Genomic DNA, 23,394 nt, shown 5'->3' with positions numbered 1-23,394 from the left:
CCGATCACCTGGTATCCTCCCCAGTGCTTAGAACAGTGCTTGGCACATAGTAAGCGCTTAACAAATACCAAAATTATTAGTATTATTACAGCGCTTGACAAATAGTAAGCACTTAAATAACACAATCATTATTATCTGATTATCTTGAACTTACCAAATGCTTGAAACATTGTAAGCGCTGGACAAATACCACTATTTAAAAAAGAAAATAAGAAAGGAGCAGACCAGGCAGGGGGCAGACTCTCCTTTCACTACCACCAACCACCAGTGGTAATTTTTTTGTGGTATTTATGAAAAGCTTACTATGTGCCAGTCACTGAGCACTGAGGTATATGTAAGCTAATCAGATTGGATACATTCTATGTCCCAAATGGGGCTCACGATATTAATTTCCATTTTACGGATGAGGTTAACAATTAGGCACGGAGAAGGTGAGTGACTTGCCTAAGGTCACCCAGCAGAGAAGTGGTGGAGCCAGGATTAGCACACGGATCCTCTGACTCTGAGGCCTGTGATCTATCCACTAGGTCATGCCGCTTCTCAACCCCTCCAGCCTCCTCTCCCCAACATGCCCCACCTCAACTCAGGTATCAGGTCAGCGATGCTGCGAGAACCCATCTGATTTAAGGCCGGAGTTTTGCTCCCACGTGCTCTGGCTGCACTGGTCTCACCTTGCCCTGTTGGTCAGTTTTGATTTCCCAACCGCGAGGCAGTTCCAAATGGGTGTCGGCGAACATGTTGATGAAGTTCACTAGGTCCCGGTTGTGCTGGTAGCGTTCGAAATTCCGAGCATCCCTGCGGATCTTCAGAATCATATGCTTCAAGCAGGTGCTGTTGGTGAAGACTCTATAAGCACTCTGGGAAGGGAGAAGGGATGAGGAAGAGATGGAGGAAATGCGGTAAGAGATTTTTGGAGATTACTATCATTTAGGTCTCCGCAGTTCAGCAAATTCAGCAGTTATCCCAGAGGATTTTTCGGGACACTACTATTTAAGGTTTGACTATTTTTGACGGTATTCGTTTAAGCCCTGACTACATGCCAGGCGCTGCATAAAGCTCTGGGGTAGATACAAGCTAATCAAGTTGGGCAGAATCCATGTCCCTCATGAGGCTCACTGGCTTAATCCCCATTTTACAGATGAGGTAACTGAAGCACAGAGAAGTAAAGTGATTTGCCCAAGGTCATACAGCAGACAAGTGGCGGAGCTGAGATTAGAACCCAGGTTTTCTGATTCCCAGACCTGCGCTCTTTCCACTAGGCCAGACTGCTTCTCAATAAATTGTATGGCTCTATCAACTTTCTTCTGACAGCGCAAGGCATTTCATAGATATGAGCTCCCAATTAGTCACCATATTACTGGTGTTAGGAGGGGAGAAGGAGAAGGGAAAGGGGAAGAGAATTGGTTCCTCTATTTTAGATATGGAAATTTGTGAGGCAGAGAGTGATTCAGAGGCAGACGTGAAATTTTTCCATTTCCAGTTCATCCTAAACAAGTAGTGATCACATCTTAGACCAGAGAGAACCTAAGATCCACCAGGAATCTGGTGAAGATTTGTGGCTCTAAGGTCCCAACTGGGAGAATCATTCTTAATGGAAAGAGCATGGGATGGAGAGCCAAGAGACCTGGGTTCTAATCCCAGCTCTGCCACTGACCTGCTGGGTGATGCTGGGCAAGTGACAGCTTCTCTAAGCCTCAGTTTCCTCATCTATAAAATGGGGATGTTCTCTCCACTCTGAGATTGTGACCCCTGATGAGGAAGGGACTGAGTCAGGTCCAATTATTTGTACCTATTACGGTGTTTAGCTCAGTCAGTCAGTCAGTCATGTTTATTGAGCACTTACTGTGGGCAGAGCATTATACTAAGTGCTTGGGAGAGTACAACATAACATTAAACGGTCACATTCCCTGCCCAAAGGACCTCCCACCATCTCCCCAAGGCAGTAAGGGTCTATAACGAAGCTTTGTGAATTTTTAATCCTAACTCCACTGTATGGCTGAGTGCTGATCCAGAGCCTCAATAATTAGGAATCAGGCCAGAAGTCCTTTGGCCCATCATTGGATCTGGGATGCTGGATAGCAGAAGGTACTGAGGCAATGGCAGATCCCTCCTCTGGAGGGAAGTTCAGTTCCTACAGAGGTTTTCCCAAACACTGCTTTTCCATTTTCGGAGCGGGGTAATCTTAGGGTGTCCACTCCGAGATGGGGGGCACTGGAAGATTCCCAAAAGGATTGAAGAATTCCCGCAACCCTCCTTGGGTGAGGAATTCGTGGGGATGCATTTTCTGGTGGCCTTTGAAAATTCATATGGAACGAAGGCAGACACGTCACTCGGCCTCAATGCTTTTCTTGGTGACAAATATTATTTCTCTCTCCAAGCCAGGAAGATGCAGTGAGGTTAAGAGGCTGGAGTGAGGTCCTCTGAGCAGATACTAGCCGAGGTGGGAATTACACCCAGTATGCCTTACTCTTCCAACCCCGCTATGAAATGGGTACAAGTGCACTGCCAGAAACAGGGGTAAAATGAAACTGGGCCTAACATTTACACTCCTGGAAAGCAAAGTCTAGCTTTTAGAAAGCTTGACTGTCCATATTTCTGGTTGTACTTCAATCCCTATCAGCATATTCATAAAAGTATCCACGAGGCACCAATGCAAACATGCCATTTTATTTCTTTTGAATGAAAGCAACGAGAGAGAAAAACTGTATATTATGGACCCATTAGTGTAGGCCTTTTAAAAGAAAGAGAATACATCAAATTTAACTCAACCACGTGGCTCTGAAAATATATAAGATATTAAAACATAAACGTTAACCTCATTAACAGCCATAAAGTACTGACTCTCCATGGAGAGGAGTTAAAACCCCGGAGTGCTGCATACTTAAAATTTATTTTTCCCAATAACTCTGCATTTACTTGGCCATTAGACCCATAGTTTATATTTTGCAGCAGAGGTTACGTCTGGATTCTTTTTCACGTGGCTCTCCCAACAGCGCTGAACTTCAAGGGAATGGGTTGTTCTCAAAACAAAAATTCATCTGCCAGTCAAGAGCAATTTGGCTCCAGTTTCCTGGGTAATTTTTTCCAACGCATAATTACCCGGCCAATTAAATCTCTCCATTTTAATTGGATGTTGTGGTTGAAATATGAATACCAAGCGGAGCCTCAGATTCCCAGAATATTCCCCGAGCACAGTCAGCCGGTCCAGCTGCCTGGACAGATGTTGGGTGGGTTAGTACAGCAGAGCTGGCTTAGGGGAAGGGGGCGGAAAGTCTAGAAAGGACCTGTTTTTTCTTTCCTTAACTACTTCAGAAAGCACCCGGGGAAAACGTTCTTTCCACTTGTCTTTCCAATGTCAGTCAGACTGGATCAGTGAGAATCCCCCCTCTCCTCCAGAACTCAGGGCCCCGTATGTCTCAATTCTCCCACATGGCCTAGTTGACACAGGGCTGTTCATGTCCTTCCCAGCTGTCCAGACACATTTGGGAGCATTTGGCAGCTGCTACGGGAGCGGTTTGCCTAGACTGTAAGCTCACTTGGGCAAGGAATCTGTCTGTTTATTTTTATATCATATATACCAAGTGCTTAGTGTAGTGCTCTCAGTGCTCTGCACACAGTAAGTGCTCAGTAAATACGATTGAATGAATGAATAATAAGCTCTTAGTAAATATGATAGAATGACTGACTAACCGAGCAGGCTGAATCACATGCCAACTCTCCTTGCTCCAACTTCTCCGTTGTCCAGTGAAAGTACCATTCCCTCCTCCCTGTAGTTTATCTTAGTGTTGGCCTCCTTCACTAGATTGTAAACTCCTTGAGGGCAGGAATCTTGTCTACTAACTCTCCTGTACCCTCCCAAGTGCTTAGTACAGGGCCCCGCATGGAATTTGTACTCAATAAATACTACTTTTTTTATAGTATTTGTTAAGAGCTTACTATGTACCAGGCATTAGACTAAGCACTGGGATAGATACAGGCTAATCAGATTGGACACAATCCATGTCCCGGCTGGGGCTCACAGTCTTAATCCTCTTTTTATTCATTCAATCGTATTTATTGAGCGCTTACTGTGTGCAGAACACTGTACTGAGCGCTCGGGAAGTACAAGTTGGCAACATGTAGAGACGGTCCCTACCCAACAGCGGGCTCACAGTCTAGCAGATGAAGCAACCGAGGCACAGAGGAGTGAAGTGACTTGCCCAAGGTGACACAGCAGACAAGTGTCAGGGCTGGAATTAGAACCCAGGTCCCTCTGACTCCCAGACTCCTAGACGACTCCCAGATCCAGTAGGCCACACTACTTCCCCATTGATTGACTGACTGGAATCCAGACTTCCAGATATTCTTGAGGTTTCTTGAACTGATTTGAGATTGAGGGGAATGGTCTGTGGGAGACTTGACATACCCCTGATCCATACCCAAGTCTGGATCCCATCCCCTTTAAAGAGTCTACATCTTCTTAGCCCGTTGACGTGAAGGACCATTCCTCCCATTGACAGCAGACCTACTACTTTAACAAGGTTTCTGGTGGTCTTCCTTTTAAATGATTCTTCCCAAAGAGGCTTTAGCTGGGAGTGGGGATGGGGGGACCCGCGAGGGAATGCCAACATCCTGGTCCTGACAATCCAGTGGCTTGTAAGGCCAATTGTATGGCAGGTGGCTTGCGTTTCTCCGTCTTTCAGGAATGCCTGTCGCAACAGTGTTTATGGCAATTGATCCATCTTCATGCCCTGCCCAACCCTCACATTGGAAATCAAGAGTAGAGTTGGATATAAGGCACTGGTGGTGCTGCCTCTGTGTACCAGAAGAAGCAGCGTGGCTCAGTGGAAAGAGCCTGGGCTTGGGGAGTCAGAGGTAGTGGGTTCTAATCCCTGCTCTGCCACTTGTCAGCTGTGTGACTTTGGGCAAATCACTTAACTTCTCTGGGCCTCAGTTATCTCATCTGGAAAATGGGGAATAAGACTGTGAGCCCCACGTGGGACAACCTGATCACCTTGTATCTACCCCAGTGCGTAGAATAGTGCTTGGCACATAGTAAGCACTTAACAAATACCAACATTATTATTATTACCACTGTACTTGGTCACTAAGGTCCAAGGACCCGTGTTAAGATGCAGTCTCCCCATTTTACAAAGGGGTAACTGAGGCAGGGTGAAGAGCCTGAAATCTGAATAGCAGTTAGACACTGATGGGAGACTTCTAATTTTATCTTCCTTGACTTCTCACTATTAAGAAACACACCAAAATCACCTGAATCTTTAAAACAGGACTTGGAAAACTCTAGGAATTATGTTTGGGAGAAATTCCTGGGTTTTCCAGTCTGGATAAGAAATACCTCGGAAGCTGCCTAGGTCGTGTCACCTCTACTCATATCGACCCTGCCAATTTCCACTGATCTAGGAAGAACAGCAACAGCAGAAGATGACAGCAGATATTACAGGAAATCATGAGTTAAGATGTTCTTCTTCTGAAAGGACTAGAACTTGAGTTCTGGCCGATGCTTGGATAAGGACTTCATTTTTGTTGCCCCAGATAACCTCTCTTTAATTTGTTTCATCCTTTCTGAACTGGGAGGTAAATCAATCTCAAACCAGCGTTTCCAGTACATACTGACAAGCAATTTTCAGCTAGGGTTGAACAGATTCACAGAACTGCAAGGTGCTCTTCTCCAATGGGCCCATGTCAATACACCAGGTTGGCAACTAAGTATAAAAATTCACCCATCCGTAAGTTGTTTTTAACTAGCATATACTCTCCTGTGGGAGAGTAAATGAAGACCATCGGATTCTTCTTTTACTTTCCCAGACGAGCGTAGGACCATTAGCCCATCGGCATCTGATGCCGGAGTGGGCGAAAGGATTTGCTAGGCCAAACCACACTCTGGGGTGGGGATGGTGAGGGCTGACCTGACTGGGATTGAGGAAGGCTCACACAGTAGGGGGTTAGGGTTGGGAAAGTGGTTAGAGTTTGAGGTGGAGAGGATTCCCACAGATCTGGGAGGTGGGGTGGGCTCGTTCAGTTGGGATTGGGTGGACTCACCTGGTTTGGATTAGGGTTGAAGGTGGGGAGGACTCTGCTGGTTTGGACTGGGGATGAGGGTGGGGAGGATTCACACAATTGGGGGTGGGGAGGACTCACATAGTTGGCATGCAGCACGGTGAAGAACTCAGGGTTGGTGATGAACTTGACAGCCGGGGACTGAAGCAGCAAAGTGATTTTTTGGGAGTTCACAGGAGAAAGAGACCCTTCTCTCCTCAGTTCTGGAAAAGGTGAAGGAAAGTGACTGAACATGTTAGAGAAAGGGGTCGCTACCTGCTCATCACCATCAAACAATATGCCGGCACCCAGCAGAAACTTGAACGGTTTCATGAAAATGGATCGACAATTCCTCTTCTTCAATGTCCCTTGCAAGTGCATTTCAAAATCTGGCTCTTCTCACTCATCTGGAGTAAAATCCTGGCTGTGTCAGCACTTCCATTCTTTTTATCACAATGACCTTTACTTTAATCTGCTCCCGTTTGAGGAATTCTGTGCTCGATGGTTTGCCGTTTAGCCATCTTGTTGTGAATGAATGAATGAAAGGATATATAGATGAAGAGAAAGCCCAGTGGCTCAATGTAGCACCTTGTAAGTCACTCCAGAAAAAGGCTTTGAGATTTGCAATGAGGGAGATGGGAAGAGCATGGAGCTAACAACTACTACTAGTGGTATTTATTAAGCACTTTACCATATACCAAGCAGCATGGCTCAGTGGCAAGAGCCCGGGCTTTGGAGCCAGAGGTCATGGGTTCAAATCCCGGCTCTGCCACTTGTCAGCTGTGTGACTTTGGGCAAGTCACTTCACTTCTCTGGGCCTGTAAAATGGGGATTAAGACTGTGAGCCCCCCGTGGGACAAGCTGATCACCTTGTAACCTCCCCAGCTCTTAGAACAGTGCTCTGCACATAGTAAGCGCTTAATAAATGCCATTATTATTATTATTATATTATTAAGTGTTGGGGTAGATACAAGATAATCATGTCCCACCAGGGACTCACAGGGGGAGAGAAGACAGGCATTTGATCCCCATTTTACAAATGAGGAAACTGAGGCACAGTGAACTACAGTGACTTGTCCTGGGTCAACCGGCAGACAAGTGTCAGAACCGGGGTGAGAACCAGGTCCTCTGTCTCCCAGGCTCTTGTCATTTCCACTAGGTTATGCGGCTTCACAAGTAATCAATTTTGACCCTGATTTGGCAATCGTGTGGATTTCAGTAGCCTCTCCTGGCTACTAAGATAATAATAATAATAATTATTATAAAATAATAGCATTTATTAAGCACTTACTACGTGCAAAGCACTGTTCTAAGAGCTGGGGAGGTTACAAGGTGATCAGGTTGCCCCACGGGGGGCTCACAATCTTAATCCCCATTTTACAGATGAGGTAACTGAGGCCCAGAGAATAATAATAATAATAATGATGGCATTTGTTAAGCGCTTACTATGTGCAGAGCACTGTTCTAAGCACTGGGGGGGAATACAAGGTGATCAGGTTGTCCCACGTGGGGCTCACAGTCTTAATCCCCATTTTACAGATGAGGGAACTGAGGCTCAGAGAAGTGAAGTGACTTGCCCAAGGTCACACAGCAGACAGTTGGCGGAGTTAAGATTTGAACCCATGACCTCTGACTCCAAAGCCCGGGCTCTTTCCACTGAGCCATGCTGCATCTCACATTAAAATTGTACATGCTTCCCCTGGACGGAGAGCGCTGAAGCCAATGCTCAGACCACCCTAAATGTGTCTCATGATCACGCTTGACCTTCCAGTAGTTTGTTGGCCTTTCTGTCCAGAATTTTCAAGTGCGGCCCTCTCCGAAAGAGACACAGCTTGGCTGCCCGGGGCAGCTTTGGCTTGAGAGTCAGATCTGCCTATGACACAGTTTTCCCTCTGGGAAAACATGCTTTACCTATTCAATAAATCCCTGCTGAGAGAGATCGTCCCAATTTCCACATTTTCTCACGCTCCCTCATCTTCCTGCTCAATCATTTCTACCGTCTTCTACAAGTCAGGATCTTCCTAAGACCTGGCTGTGCTCTACAGCCCTAGGGATCTTGAGGTTGTTCTCCCTTGGCCCCCCACATTACCTAGGTTTGGTTGAGAAGAGTCTGCTTCCAAGTCACTTCCTCCTCCTCCACTTCCTCCTCCAGCAGGGAGAGGCTCTGCACTCGGACCCGGTGGCTCATCCTCCGATCTCTCGGTTGCAATAGTCCGCTGGATATTCTGGTACCTTTGGGTTGAAAAACAAGAAAGACAAACATGTTTCATTTGAAGATGAAACCCCTGCGAAGAAAATTCTCCTGCAAATTTTCACGGGAAAGCAGGCCGAGCTGAAGAGGAAACATCACTCCACTTCTTAGGAAATGGTTCAGTTTGGTGAAACAGTTGCCTACATAATCGGAAATGAACAAGGAGCACAATAATCCTGACCCATGGTGGGAGGAAATTAGACAGAGGCAGGTTCAGGTTAAATAAGAATGAAGTGAATGAGCCAAGACATTGGTTTGGGGTTTGATGTTTATCAGGCTATTGTGGGGAGACTGACACTGAAAGAGCTGTGGAAAGTGGATGGGTGGTTTTGGACCTTTCCAAACAATCGATCAATCAAGGGTTTTTAATGAAAACTTACTGTGTGCAGAGAACTGGACAAAGTGCTTGGGAGAGTACAATACAGTAAAGGTGGTAGACATTCCCTGCTCTCAAAGAGTCTGCTGTCTATCAATCAATCTGGTATTTATTTCCCATTTACTGAGTGCAGAGCACTCTATAAGGGCTTGGGAGAGTACAACAGAGTTGGTAGACATTTTCCCTACCCAGAAAGAACCTACTCTCTAGATGGGGAGACGGATATCTAGTCATCCCTCCCTCAGCCCCACAGCCCTTATGTACATTTCTGTAATTTATGTATATTAGACAGACATTAATATAAATTACAGATATGTACATAGGTGGTGTGGGGCTGAAAGAGGGATGACTACCAAGTGCTAAAAGGGTATGGATCCAATGGCATAGGTGACTCAGAAGAGAGAGGGACTAGGGGAAAAGAGGGCTTAATTGGGGAAGGCCTCCTGGAGGAGGTGAGATTTTAATAAGGCTTTGAAGGTGGGTAGAATGGTGGTCAGTCATATATGGAGGAGGAGGGAGTTCCAGGTCAGAGGATGGATGCAACACGAGATCGAGGTACAGTGAGTCTAGATATGGAGACAGGCATTATGACTAATTACGGATATGCACATAAGTAGTATGGGTCTGAGGGTTGGGTGAATATCGAGTACTTTCTATAAGATTGATTTCAATCAATTCATCAATCATATTTAGTGAAGACTGTGTGCAGAGCACCGTACTAAGCATTTGGGAGAGCCTAACAAAACAGAGCTAGTAGACACATTCCCTGCCCACAATGAGCTTTCAGTCTAGAGTCCAACTGACATATTTTCCATCTAACTCTGTGTTTGTGAGTCAGGCCGATCACCTATGGAACACCCCACCTCTTGTTAGAAGCACTTAATACAGAGCACTGCACCAAATAGGGCTCGATAAATTCTACTAGTACTACCATTTATCAATCAGTAGTATTTACTGAATGCTTTCTGTGTAAAGAGAGCAATGTACTGAGATCTTGGGAGAGCATCAGAGTCCTTGGGGCTAGGAATGTAAGTGTGTAGATAATGCAGAAGGGAGGGAGACTATGGTAAGGAAATGAAAGAATAGTCTGGGAAAGTTTCATGGAAGGTTTTGAAGATGGGAGAGTGATGATCAGTTAGATGTGAAGGGAATGGAACATGTGACCAAGGGGTGAACACACAGTAGTGGTGTGGGTAGTATTACTACTATTACTAATCCCTCCTCCATCACCACTTACAAAAGCATGGCCTAATGGAAAGAGTATGAGCTTGGGAATCAGAGGATGTGGATTCTAATCCCAGCTAGAGAAGCAGCATGGACTAGTGAAAAGACCATGGGATTGAGAGTCAGAGGACCTGGGTTCTGATCCCAGCTCTGCCACTTGTCTCCTGTGTGACCTTGGACAAGTCACCTAACTTCCCTGGGTCTCAGTTACTTTGTCTGTAAAATGGGGATGGAGACCGTGAGTCCTCCATGTGGGACAGAGACTGTACCCAACCCAATTATCTTGTATCTACCCTAGTGATTAGCATGTATTTTGCACGTAGTAAGCATTTAGCCAATACCATAAAAAAAGCACCATGTAACCGCCGTCTTTCCTTCCACTACTAAAGGCCTACACCCGCATGCTCTCAGACTCCTTTGTTTTGACCAACACTTCAAGCCTATTTTCTGCATTTGTGATGTGCTGTAATGTTTCACCACTCCCGATGCTTCTGTCTCCAATCCCTTCTCCCCATTTGAACTCTTATCAATCAATCAATCAATCAATCGTATTTATTGAGCGCTTACTATGTGCAGAGCACTGTACTAAGCGCTTGGGAAGTACAAATTGGCATCACATAGAGACAGTCCCTACCCGATAGTGGGCTCACAGTCTAAAAGGGGGAGACAGAGAACAGAACCAAACATACCAACAAAACAAAATAAGTAGGATAGAAATGTACAAGTAAAATAAATAAATAAATAAATAAACAGAGTAATAAATATGTACAACCATATATACATATATACAGGTGCTGTGGGGAGGGGAAGGCGGCAAGGCGGGGGGATGGAGAGGGGGACGAGGGGGAGAGGAAAGAAGGGGCTCAATCTGGGAAGGCCTCCTGGAGGAGGTGAGCTCTCAGGAGGGCCTTGAAGGGAGGAAGAGAGCTAGCTTGGCGGATGGGCAGAGGGAGGGCATTCCAGGCCCGGGGGATGACGTGGGCCGGGGGTCGATGGCGGGACAGGCGAGAGCGAGGTACAGTGAGGAGATTAGTGGTGGAGGAGCGGAGGGTGCGGGCTGGGCAGTAGAAGGAGAGAAGGGAGGTGAGGTAGGAGGGGGCGAGGTGATGGAGAGCCTTGAAGCCCAGGGTGAGGAGTTTCTGCCTGATGCGCAGATTGATCGGTAGCCATTGGAGGTTTTTGAGGAGGGGAGTGATATGTCCAGAGCGTTTCTGGACAAAGATAATCCGGGCAGCAGCATGAAGTATGGATTGAAGTGATTGAACTCTTAGATTGTGAGCTGCAGGAGACAGGGAAACCTTGTCTAATTCCCACAGGCGAATTCTCTCCCAGCACTTATAACAGTGCTCTGCACACAGTAAATGGTGAATAAATAGTGTTACTATGACTACTCCTACAGTTCAATTTTTAGACCCCTCCAGATTTTCGGCTCTTCTCTTGGTAGAAAACGTCTCCGTTGTTGTCCACCAAATGGTCTCCATGGGGCAGTTAAGGAACAGGACACGAAGATGCGCCTGTTGGAGCCGTTTAATTGTGGCTTCGGACCCCTTAAGCCCCCACCCAAGCAGGGATCCCATCAAGAGTGTGACTGGGTAGCCAAGGTCAGAAGCTCCTGTGGCTCTCCTCATTAAAAGAGCTGTGGAGACTTCAACCCCCACAGGAGGCTTAAGACCCCAGTGCCAACAGCTCCCAAAGGGTCCAGCCAAGAGGTCTTAATTGAAATACAAAAACTGTCAGAGGGAAAGCAATTTATGGCTTCTGCCTCTGTGTGTTTTTCTTCCAAAAGCAACACTTTCCTGATGACTAATTCCCTTTGGAGGTGAGTTTTCACGGAGTCATAAATGTCTATATAGCATGCTTGAAAAGGAGACAATTTCAAAATACGAAATCACGTGCCTATAAACAAATACGTTTCTTTTCACGCCCCACTAGTCAGTTTACCTGCTCTGGTTTGATGAGCCATTTTATGCCCTAACTACTGAGCTAGCCCATTAAACTTTCCCTTCTAATTTTGCATGATGTTTTATGATACCCTCATGTAACAGCACCTTGAACAAAAATTCTCATACATACAGTGGTTTTATAAACACTCCAACTGAAGTTTCTATTTAATTACATAGGAGAAGTCCCCGGCCAGCCCACATTACACAGAAACTATATTGTGTGCCTATAAAGAGCTACTTTTTGTGTGTGTGTGTGTGTGTGTGTCAGGGGAGAGGTTTATAAAATAGCCTTATGAAAATACAGGAAAATTCTAGTTTGCTGAAGAGCGCTTAGAAAGAGGTAACTATGGCTTGAAGCCTTTGCACTACTCAGTTTTCTTCCTAAGCAATCTTTCAGAGAAATGGTGATTTTCACTTTCAAAATGATGAAGGAACTGTAACAAGGAAAGAAAAGAAAATGAACAAAAAACCTTGGATTTCCTGCCAGTCTACTCAAGGAGGAGTAAATGTTTTTGAAAAATCCAGGACAAAACCAACAGGATAACCAGAAGGAGGAAGCAGCGTGGCATAGTGGAAAGAAACCTGAAGTGGAATCTAAACCCAGCTCTGCCACTTCCCTGTTGCGTTACCTTTGGCAAGACACTTCACTTCTCTGTACCTCAGTTTCTTCATCTGCAAAATGTTGATTGTATATTCTCCCTCCCATTTAGATTGTGATTCCCAGGAACTGTGAGTGTTTTGATGGCAATGGATCTACCCCAGGGTTTAGCACAGCACTTGGCACATAGTAAGCTCTCAATAAATACTGTTTATTTACTATTTATTTACTACTGTGGCCAAAGCCCTCAACATTTAACTATGGAGAAGTAGACTGTGAGCCCGCTAGACTCTTCTAGACTGTGAGCCCGCTGTTTGGTAGGGACTGTCTCTATATGTTGCCAACTTGTACTTCCCAAGCACTTAGTACAGTGCTCTGCACACAGTAAGCTCTCAATAAATACGATTGAATGAATGAATGAAAGTATTAAGGGTGACACCACAGTAGTTGCTATTTAGAGAGAGCTAGAGTTTGGGCTGAAAACCTTTGCCCCTAGGAGTCTAGGGATTGAGAGGTTGAGCCCATAGAGATTTTACCTCTGCAACTCTGGAACCTAAATCTTCTGTTTAATTAAAGAGAGCAAAGTCACACTCCTATGTGGGTACATGGGATACACTGGTTGTAAGATTTATAATGGGGATGGGAGAAATTTCCTCTTACAGATAGAAGTGTCCATATACCCATGTAGCAAAATGAAGTAAATAAATGACAGTGAATGCTCACTTGCTGCAGTGTAACACATTAGGAATTTGGGAAATACGGAATAAGAAGTGATCTGCTACTTGCTCACAAGGAGCTTACACTTTACTGAGGGAAACAAACGTAAACATATTTGAGTGGTCAGAAATATAATTGAATAAACAGATATATATATATATATATATAAGCGTTGTTATATGTTATATATATATATATATAAGGGTTGTGTGTAAATTAATAAGTGCTAGAGTCGGCTGATGGGACTGTATGGGTTAGGGGGCTGAGAAATTCATTGGGGAAGACTAATTGGAGGAGATGGGATTTTAGGAAGGCTTAGAATTTGGGGAGAGCTGTGGTCTGTCAGATTTAGAGAGGGAGGGAATTCCAAGCCAGCAGAACAGCTAGAGGGATGGGCCAGAGGACAGAGGTGGGTTAATCAAGAGGGAGGTACAGCTCCTTGACTTCCACAGATAGTCAAGGAAGCCTTTCTTTCATTTCATTCTGATGGGAGAAGCAGCATGGCCTAGTGGAAGGAGCATGGGCCTGGGAGTGTAAAGATCTGGGTTCTAATCCTAGCTCTGCCATGTGTCTGCTGTATGATCTTGGGCAAATCACTTAACTTTTCTGTGCCTCAGTTACTTCATCCGTAAGATGGGGATTAAATCCTGCCCCCTCCTACAGGGACTATGTCCAACCTGATTAAGTTGCATGTATCTCAGATTTTAGAACAGAGCTTAGCACACAGTAAACACTTAACAAGTACGATAATTAATAATAATTATTATGGCAACTCTGGCTATGGGCACATCCTAGAGAGCAATGACAGGGGACTGATGAACTGCAATTCCTGGAGCCTCCTAGCTTTCCTTGGAGAAATTCCCAGTAAAACATGGACTTTGATTTATTTAGTTTCAAGTATCTCTCAGGTAATCACAGATGTAGAACGTGCTTAGACTTTGCATAAAATAGCTGCAATAAAGGGAAACAGCCAGTCTCTTGTCACTCAGTACATATTTGGTTTTGGACAGTGGAACCCAGAGTTGAAAATCGTGTCCTCTGTCTGAGGCCCATACATCAAAGGTCCGAAGGACGAGAAACAAGCAGTGACAAATGACAAAATCTGTCTTCTCTCCTTCCTTGAGGTAGCCCTACTTTCTACTGAATAATAATAAATAATAAAAACAATTGTAGTATTTGTTAAGCATTTACTACGTGTCAGGCACTGTACTGAGCGCTGGGGTGGATACAAGCAAATTGGGTTGGACACAGTCCATGCCCCGTGTGGGGCTCATAGTCTCAATCCGCATTTTACGAATGAGGTAACTGAAGCACAGGGGAGTGAAGTGACTTACGTAAGGCCATACGGCAGACTAGTGGTGGGGCCAGAATTAGAACCATTGACCTTCTGACTCCCAGGGCTGTGCTTAATAATAACAATAATAATAATAATAATAATAATAATAATAATAATAATAATAATAATAATGGCATTTGTTAAGTGCTTACTATGTGCAAAGCACTGTTCTAAGCTCTGGGGGGGGATACAAGGTGATCAGGTTGTCCCACGTGGGGCTCACAGTCTTAATCCTCATTTTACAGATGAGGGAACAGAGGCTCAGAGAAGGGACTTGCCCAAGATCACACAGCAGACTTATGGGGGAGCCGGGATTAGAACCCATGGCCTCTGACTCCCAAGCCCGTGCTCTTTCCACCGAGCCACACTGCTTCTCTAATCTTGGCCCATAAACAAAACACATTTGGAGGTTGAACTTAAAATCGGGATTCACATGTCTTTCGAAGGACGGATGGACCTCTCCTCTAGCCTATTTTCTGCCGTGGCTGAACGGCTCACTAGAAAACAAGGGACTAGGACAGGGTCACTGCGCTTGGCGTTACTGACCGGCGGTTCAGCTGCTCCATCTGTTGTACGGAGCCAGATCTACGGATCCCGTCCGGAGTGGCGGCCACAGTAGGCCGCTGCCACGTCGTCGTTCGGTTCACGTGGTCCACGTAAAACACTCTCCCGTGACTGTCTATTCGAGCCTCCCAGTCTGGTTTGGAATAAAGAAAGGAAATTGGCAAGAAATCAGAGAAAAAGGATTTCACCTGTGACACATATGCCACACCTACGTGTCTGAACACAACTCTCTATCCACGCCCGCACACGTGCCCCTGCAGTTTCATTGTGTGACTCATCGGTGCATGGCATTCCCTACCAGGGAAAGCTGTAGAGACTCAAGCTGGGTTCTAAAAGGATTGATCGATCGATTCCTGTTAAGGAGGAGAGGACAAACCTGACTTCAATCAATCAATCAATCAATCAATGGTGTTTACTGTGTGCTTAGCGTGTATGGAGCCTTGTACTAAATACTTGGGAATGTCCGGTATCATTGGTAGATTTGCTTGTATTCTCCCCTGTGCTTAGTACAGTGCCTAACTCATAGTGAGTGTCTAACAGATACCACAATTATTATTATTATTAGACACCATTCCCGACCACAGAAGACTATTCGAGTGGGCAGAGCCCGCCTCCCCATATAGCCCAACAAATTTGATCTAGAGCACCTCACAGATTCTCATAAAGTTTCATGTTTTGGTTTTCATCTGTCACAGGATTCCCAGCTGGGCAGGGAAGTTCAACTCTAGTTTCCTTCCTGGGTTTGCTGTAAGGAATCCATTCACAATTCTATAAGACGATAGTCTTGGGAAGTTATTTTTGAATTCAGGGTGTCCCCTAGACATATTTCTTAAATTTGTGCTTGGGTCTTTTATAGGAAAACTGTTGGAACATTTTGCCAAATGCAATGCTCTGAACACAGTGGGTGCGCAGTAAATAAAACTGAGACGGAAAGATATACCTAATAACCCATAACTGTTGAGTGGGACCTGGATTAAGCTTGTGACCACTGGCAGAGGAGTTTGAATAAAGCTAAATAGTTTTCATGTTATGCATTCACATCCCATCTGCCTATCTTGGTAGCAGGCTGGGTTGACAACTTCCAAATTGGCTGGGCAAGAAGACTGGCCAGGCCCAAACCCTCTAGAAGTTGGTTCCTGGGTCAGAGCTGAAGTATGAGCATACTGGAGGTTATTTTCTTGGTTATACCAAGCAGAGGGTGCAGCCGCTTAGAGATATGAATGATTAAAGCACTCCTAATCTTAGAACACACAATTTTAAATGCCTGATTCAGGCATTTCAGCTTGGAGAGAGCGACTGGCAACCTAATCGGAGGGGGTATCTTTGGATGAACCAATAAAAAGATTTGGTTCTGAGGATTTCTATGAGCTCCAGACTCACCATATGAATTCCAACTCAACCACACTGTTTCCTAAGAGACTTTGGGGGACAAACCAGTCACTTAAAGCCTCTCATATGTTACTAGCACTGTTATTTTAATGAGGAAATACTTCTCAGCCAGTAGAGGGAGGCTACATGAACAGATTAGACCATTTCAGTGGAATATAGATGGATGCATGAATGCTAAATTCCATGTTGCGCTTGGGGGAAACATAAGAAATGGAAAGCTTTTTCGAAATGTGCAAGCTGTATTGCCCGGAGTAATTAAAGTAACAGAGATTAAAACAACAGTTCTACTTGGTTCTATTTGCCAACCAGACATAGGCAAAGCCAGATGGGAAGGAACCTGCTGTAAGCTTCCAGGATGTCAGTGTTAGAAATGCTTTGAAAGTTAAAAGCACTGGGAGATTGTGTTTTACTGTGTACGGGATTGCACCTGAGGGAGGAGAAAGCAAAGATCAGGCAAAGGGGACAGACCACCATCAGCCTTATAATGAGAAAAGCCAGAATAACTTTTTGAAGGCTGAACAGATATTTAAATACTACTAAAAGTGATAAATTGGGTGATGACATAGCAACTCTGAAATTATTTATAATATTTAATATGCTTGGTGTTCATATTTTATGTGACATTTGGTATAAAGTCCTGAAATCTATCATTTTATATGGATTTGACCTGTATACAGATATGTTCTTGAGGGTTGTTGTTTTTTAATTTTCACATCTAAAACAATTTCTTAAAAAGCTTAGGCCCAAACCCCAAATTACTAAAGGCATCTAGTTCTATAGTGTATTTGTTGGGCTCTGTGACACGGATTTTAACCATCAAGAGATTTGGAATGATTACCCGCTGCTTTTGGATGGATAAGCTAGGAGAGGTAGAATGCATTAGTAAAATAATGAGGGACCGTAACAGAGGCTGAGAATAAGCCTTTGATCATTCTTGCCCAAAGAGATACACTGAAATAGGCAGGAAATCACTTAAGAAGAAGTGATTCTGTACAAATTACAATTTTGACCCCGGAAAACTCGAAAATTGGGTAAGAATAGCTCTTCCAGGTAAGAGGACAAGAGGGTCCTAAGTGTTGATCCTGCCTGGTATTCAAGGAAGGAAGATCTTTTATTAGTCAAAATGTGATAGAAACAGCTGGTGTGAGGTCATGAATTCATATTAGTAGGTTTGATTGCAAATTGTTTTTCTATTTGTTAACTTTATAAATCAAAAATGGCAAGAGATCAAGAAAAATAATTCAAAAATTGTTTCAGGTTAATGTTGCTTTTTCATGGGGTCTAGAGATGCAACCACATTGTCATTCAACACTGGGCCATTGAAACTGAGTCTTGCAAGAAAAGAAAATGGGATATATCACCTTCCCTTTGAGCTGGAAAGTCCTGTTCTCTTGACATGTGTGGAAGTCACACACCCAATCAATACACAGAAATTAAAGGGGAATCCAGAGACACATATCTAAACCAAATTGCAAAATTTTCCTCATGTTTTAAAGGACTAGCATGGAAAGAACTAGCACTTACTTAATTATTGTCTTGAATTTCAAGGCTTGAACCCTGAATTTTCACTTCTATTATATTCTGACTTCAACAAAACACAGTACTGAGTGTATGTATTCAAAAATAAGTTGAGGACCATGAAACAAGCCATTCAGTGTTTGGGATGGTTTAATGCCCCTCATCCTGCTGTCAGGCCAAAGTTTTTTTTATTGGAATACATAGTGCCAGGAGTTGAAAATTGAAACCTTGACCTGTTTAAAAATGATGGCATTTGTTAAGTGCTTACTATGTGTGAAGCACTGTTCTAAGCACTGGGGGGGGGGGATAAAAGGTCATCAGGTTGTCCCACGTGAGGCTCACAGTCTTAACCCCCATTTTACAGATGAGGTAACTGAGGGTCAGAGAATCAATCAATCAATCAATCGTATTTATTGAGCGCTTACTATGTGCAGAGCACTGTACTAAGCGCTTGGGAAGTACAAATTGGCATCACATAGAGACAGTCCCTACCCGATAGTGGGCTCACAGTCTAAAAGGGGGAGACAGAGAACAGAACCAAACATACCAACAAATAAAATAAGTAGGATAGAAATGTACAAGTAAAATAAATAAATAAATAAATAAACAGAGTAATAAATATGTACAACCATATATACATATATACAGTTGATACATATATACAGGTGGAGTTAAGTGACTTGCCCAAGGTCACACAGCAGACATGTGGTCGAGCCGGAATTAGAACCCATGACCTCTGGCTCCCAAGCCCGTGCTCTTTCCACTGAGCCACGCTGCTTCTCACGCCGTCGAGAAAAGGCTCTGTTCATTTAATGACAGTAACTTCTGTAAAACAGTTAACATCCAATCTCATTGAACATTCAAAAACTTAGGGGGCATAGAGAAGCAGTGCAGCTCAGTGGAAAGAGCCCGGGCTTTGGAGCCAAAGGTCATGGGTTCGAATTCCAGCTCCACCACATGTCAGCTGTGTGACCTTGGGCAAGTCACTTAACTTCTCTGAGCCTCAGTTCCTTCATCTGTAAAATGGGGATTAAGATTGTGAGCCCCACGTGGGACAACCTGATTACCTTGTATTCCCCCAGCACTTAGAACAGTGCTTTGCACATAGTAAGTGCTTAGCAAATGCCGTCATTATTATTATTATTATTAAAATGGGGATTAAGATTGTGAGCCCCCCCGTGGGACAACCTGATCACCTTGTAACCTCCCCGGTGCCCACCCAGAACAGTGCTTTGCACATGGTAAGCGCTTAATAAATGCCATCATCATCATTGTCATTTGGTTATGCCGGAGCATGTGCAACTAATTTCATGGGTCTGGCTTTGCCAAGTTTTATCATATCATAGGGGTATTCATGTGGCACGTTTGTGCGCATTTGTGCGTGAGAGTTACCTGGGTACCAGGCAGCTAAAACTTCTGCAATCTGAAAACTCATATATTCTTCTAACCTCTCTCTTAAATGTGCTTTCCTAACTACAGCCCACAGTAATTGGTGTTATACACTGTACTAGCATTTCTGAGCGGGAAATCTTGCTTTAAGGAGACCACCTGCTGGTCCGTAGAAAACCGGCCTTCAGGCAGGAGGTCTGACATTTGGGCTCTTTTCCATAGGTAAGTGATGGATTCTGAATCAGGGACAACTGATAAATATTCTTCTCAGCTTTGACTTGAAACCAAACTCTCCTACGTTCTTTTCAGGCTAGAGTATATTTTAAATTGTATTTCTCCCTACATATATCAGAAACTAGAAGGAAAATAGAGGTTTGTTGTTTCAAAGGCAAAAAAGTATACCCTGCAAGATAACTAAAATTCACCACACCATAGGATACTATTTAGAAGGAATTAGTTGAAAGGTAGGTGGTTTTCTTCTACGGAATACAACATATTCCACACTAAAGATAGAGTAGGAACCTCTGATTCCTTTAGTCATTTCTTATGTCCTGGAAAGACTGTAACTTTTCATTAGATTTCACGGCCTGGCAAGTCACTAGTTTCCTGAAAAATAATTTTCCATCTTGCCACACACAAACTTGTCTGAAGGAAGCAAATATGATTACACCTGGTGTGTTGACCCTCTTCTATATTACAATAATAGAGTTCCTAACCTAGGAGCAACAGTTACTAGGGTAAAAAGGTATACTTTTTCACAGGCAGTCCTGTTGAAAGTCTGTTTCTGATTGTACTTCTGAATTAGGGATGTCGATTGCCATTTCCAGTGACATTCTGGTAAATGCGAGTCTGGCAAGACATGAGACGAGCCAGATCCACCTGGGGTGGGGTTTCAACCTGGTCTCCCAGAGTCTCATCAGGGTGAATGATGGTAGATATAAGGTCCTGAGCATCTCTACCTTGGTCCAGGTTCTTGGATCTGCCAGTGATTGGAGGCCACCTCTGGCTTACAGGTTGGTGCTGCCTTTGACTCTAGACTATTTCCCCTCTCTACCCTTCCCTCATCCCCAGAGTGTCCCAGGCCGTGTCTACAAATCCCTCACTCTGGCCTGGGCCTGGAAGCCTCCTGCTACAAAATTTCATTGATCAAAAGAACTACTCAGAGCCATTCAGGGGACAGAGGAGGCTCGGAAATGGAGGCAGGAGAAGCCTGTGGAAGGGATACGGCAGTTTGTGTTGGGATGGAGGTGGCATACAGTCAATAGGCAGACCTGCTTTTGGGTTGCAGGAGTCCCCACCCTGATAGCTTCCTCTGGGACAAGGAGACTGCCAGCCTCCAAAAAGAAGCTTAGCCTTTCTGGTCACCCCAATATCCTACTTAAGCCCAGACTCCGAGACTGTAGCATCTCTCAATTCCTCCTCCGTCCCCGCGATGGATGGGCATGAGCAGGGCCAGGCTTGGGGCACTGTGCATCCGCCACACGGCGACAGACTAATTTTGTCCTGAAGGATAGACACAATAGTAAAATTTGGGCTTCATGACCCCTTTCTCTGGAGGATCATGAAAGAATTTGTAAGCACTGAATCAAGTCTCCCAACATCTTGGTGATGTAGAGATTGCTATCTTCCCTTTACACTCGGCCGGGAGAACGAGAAATGATTCCTCTGGCATCACCCACTAAAAATCCTCCTGGGAAATAAAGATGATTTACAGGAACACATTATGTTGGTCTTGTGAACAGTGTTTGGGAGAGAGCTGGAGAAGAGAGGTGCTTGTTTAGCAGTAAATACCGACCTGATGTTGCTTCATAGGAAGAGTGAAAGAAATACGTTTCAGAAACTAGCGCTTACTTGGCGGAAGAGGCTCATCGATAGTTGGATAATGGTGATGGTCAGGCCTCAAGGAAGGAAGCTGGCTGACTGGCTGAGAATTATGTAGTAAAGGACAATCACCTACGGACAAGATAGTCAACACATTCAGATTCATTCAATGCTCCAGCAAGGTCGTTCAAACACGTGACTGTCAAACAAAACACTACCAGGAACAAACAAAGAAGGATCAGCCGACTGGCTGAAAGGCCATTTCTTTCATTGCCTGTCAGAGTGCTGCTTTGATAATCATTTGCGGAGCTGAGAATTAGCAAGAGGGTCAAGCCAAAGATCTGCTCTCAGACTACAGAAGCCTGGGACCAGATGGTGTGCAAACCCAAGCTGACAGATTTCGGGGGTATTTCCCTTCCTGGAGGGAAAGGGACTTAAGACAATATGATCTGGGGTAGGAGGTATTGGCCTGTTATAGTGGCATTTATGAGACCTAATAAGAGCTGGTTTGGCCCGGGCTTAATCAGAGCTCCTGTTTTGGATTGGATCCAACAGAGTCCCCAGTAGCTTCTTTCACAGACTTGCTTTTGGTCACGAAAGCCTCAGATGGAGTCAATCCAAGACGGAGTCGGCGGCCAGGGTGCTAAGAATGTGAAATCTATGCTGTGTGGGACATTGCGGATATGCTAAAAGTGTCACCATGGGAGATAGTACCTGGCCCCTGGATTGCTTTAAAACTGGCAATAAGCGAATCAGGTGCTTCAGGAGACAAAGGAGGTTGACAAAAGAAAGAAGACAGGACACAGGAGGAGACCTTGAGGCACAGCAGTTGGAAATGAGGAGGGAGAGACACAGACATGGAGAATTTTCAAACCAAACTTGCTATTCAATAATGCGATTCTGGAATTCCTAGTGACCTGACAAAGTACTTAGGTTTTGTGCAGAGTTCAGTGATTATGCGGATTATTGGCATATGATATCTAGGCACACAAGTGGTATTAACCGCCAGTGACCATACAAACTAAGGAGATGCCTAATGTCCTGTGGCAATTTCTGGAAGAGAAGGAAAAGAGGCACAGGTGGCATTACATAGTTCTCCCCCATTGCCTGCTGGACAGTCTGGATCCTATCAATTCTCTCCTTGGGTAAGGATCAAGTGGGTAGGGTGTTTTCTGGGACCTCTATGTAGGTAGAGAACTTTCCGTTCTCCTTCAGTTTGAAGAGATCCATGTTAATAATAGCTCTTATTGCGACCAGAGCCACAGGTCTGAGTAGAAAGGTCTCTGGCAACAGCACATCCCATGCATTGTCGGAAGGATAATCCCTTACCCCCTAACAGGGTGCTATCCAAAATGCATATTGGAAACACACGTTATGTAAGAAGGGCACGGAAAAGGAGTCACACTGGGATGCATGAAATAAGATCTTTCAACCTTCATGGCTTCCTGAATTCAGAATCTATTGAACAACCACTTGTTTCAGAAAGGATGTGAATTGGGATAACCTCAGTTCTTTTAAGAAGCTATAAAGTTGTATGTATGCTTGCATTGCTTCTCTCAACTGGGAAAATACACACCCTGAATGAAAAGAACCAAAAGTCAATCTAAAGAAGTAAGACTATCCATTTCCTCCCTCTAAAAGCCAGAAACCAATCAGCAAAATCTTCAAAATAAATGAAAAACAGACAGACAGGGAGTAAAGACCTAATTGAATGAATAGGTCAGAGTTCACAATTATCAGTGTCCAGAATAAAGTGTAAATACAGCATTCAGCTACGTTTTGATTTTAAACCATGTTGGTGTTTGTAAAATGTGTTGTAAAAAATAAAATAAAAATTCTATAGTTATTGTGTCACCACTGTTAGATTTTTTTTAATTTTAAAAAATTAATCTCATTGTAATTAATCCCACCAATCAACTTCATTATTCCAAGCCAATCAGAATACGATACTGTCTTTTGCTTGGGGTTTATGGAGTTGATCTCACCTGCTAGTGAAATCCAAGCCGATGAAATGATATGATGAAAATGTAGTGCTTTAGCTAGGTGGATGGGAACATACAGGAGGAGCAAGTAATTATGGTCTGTTACTAAGACACGGCTATGTACACAACCCCTTTGTCCCAGTGGCAAAACCAGAGGACCACTACTCCTAGAATAATTTTAAGGAAGGAATTTTGACTTGGTTATTTCCACAGAAAAACTTTCAGGTCCGAGTCTGGCTGTGAGGGATGA

The 23,394-nt window shown here is 44.2% G+C and overlaps 1 protein-coding gene across 3 annotated transcripts in view; it reads right to left on the bottom strand.

Moving 5' to 3' along the window:
• The window catches only part of HECW1 (HECT, C2 and WW domain containing E3 ubiquitin protein ligase 1), a 189,723-nt gene that overhangs the window by 57,099 nt on the left and 109,230 nt on the right, over window positions 1-23,394 (bottom strand). For all 3 annotated transcript variants that reach the window (XM_038760176.1, XM_038760177.1, XM_038760178.1), the window contains 5 exons: window positions 21,193-21,294; window positions 15,028-15,178; window positions 8,126-8,268; window positions 6,139-6,260; window positions 672-857 (listed from right to left, as the gene is read on the bottom strand). In XM_038760176.1, the coding sequence (XP_038616104.1) occupies window positions 672-857; window positions 6,139-6,260; window positions 8,126-8,268; window positions 15,028-15,178; window positions 21,193-21,294 (704 nt within the window). The remainder of the gene's footprint in view (window positions 1-671; window positions 858-6,138; window positions 6,261-8,125; window positions 8,269-15,027; window positions 15,179-21,192; window positions 21,295-23,394) is intronic.

The sequence above is a fragment of the Tachyglossus aculeatus genome, chromosome 18, assembly GCF_015852505.1.
Source record: "Tachyglossus aculeatus isolate mTacAcu1 chromosome 18, mTacAcu1.pri, whole genome shotgun sequence".
In the NCBI taxonomy this organism is placed as follows: domain Eukaryota; kingdom Metazoa; phylum Chordata; class Mammalia; order Monotremata; family Tachyglossidae; genus Tachyglossus; species Tachyglossus aculeatus.
This window is presented reverse-complemented; position numbering and strand designations above follow the sequence as displayed.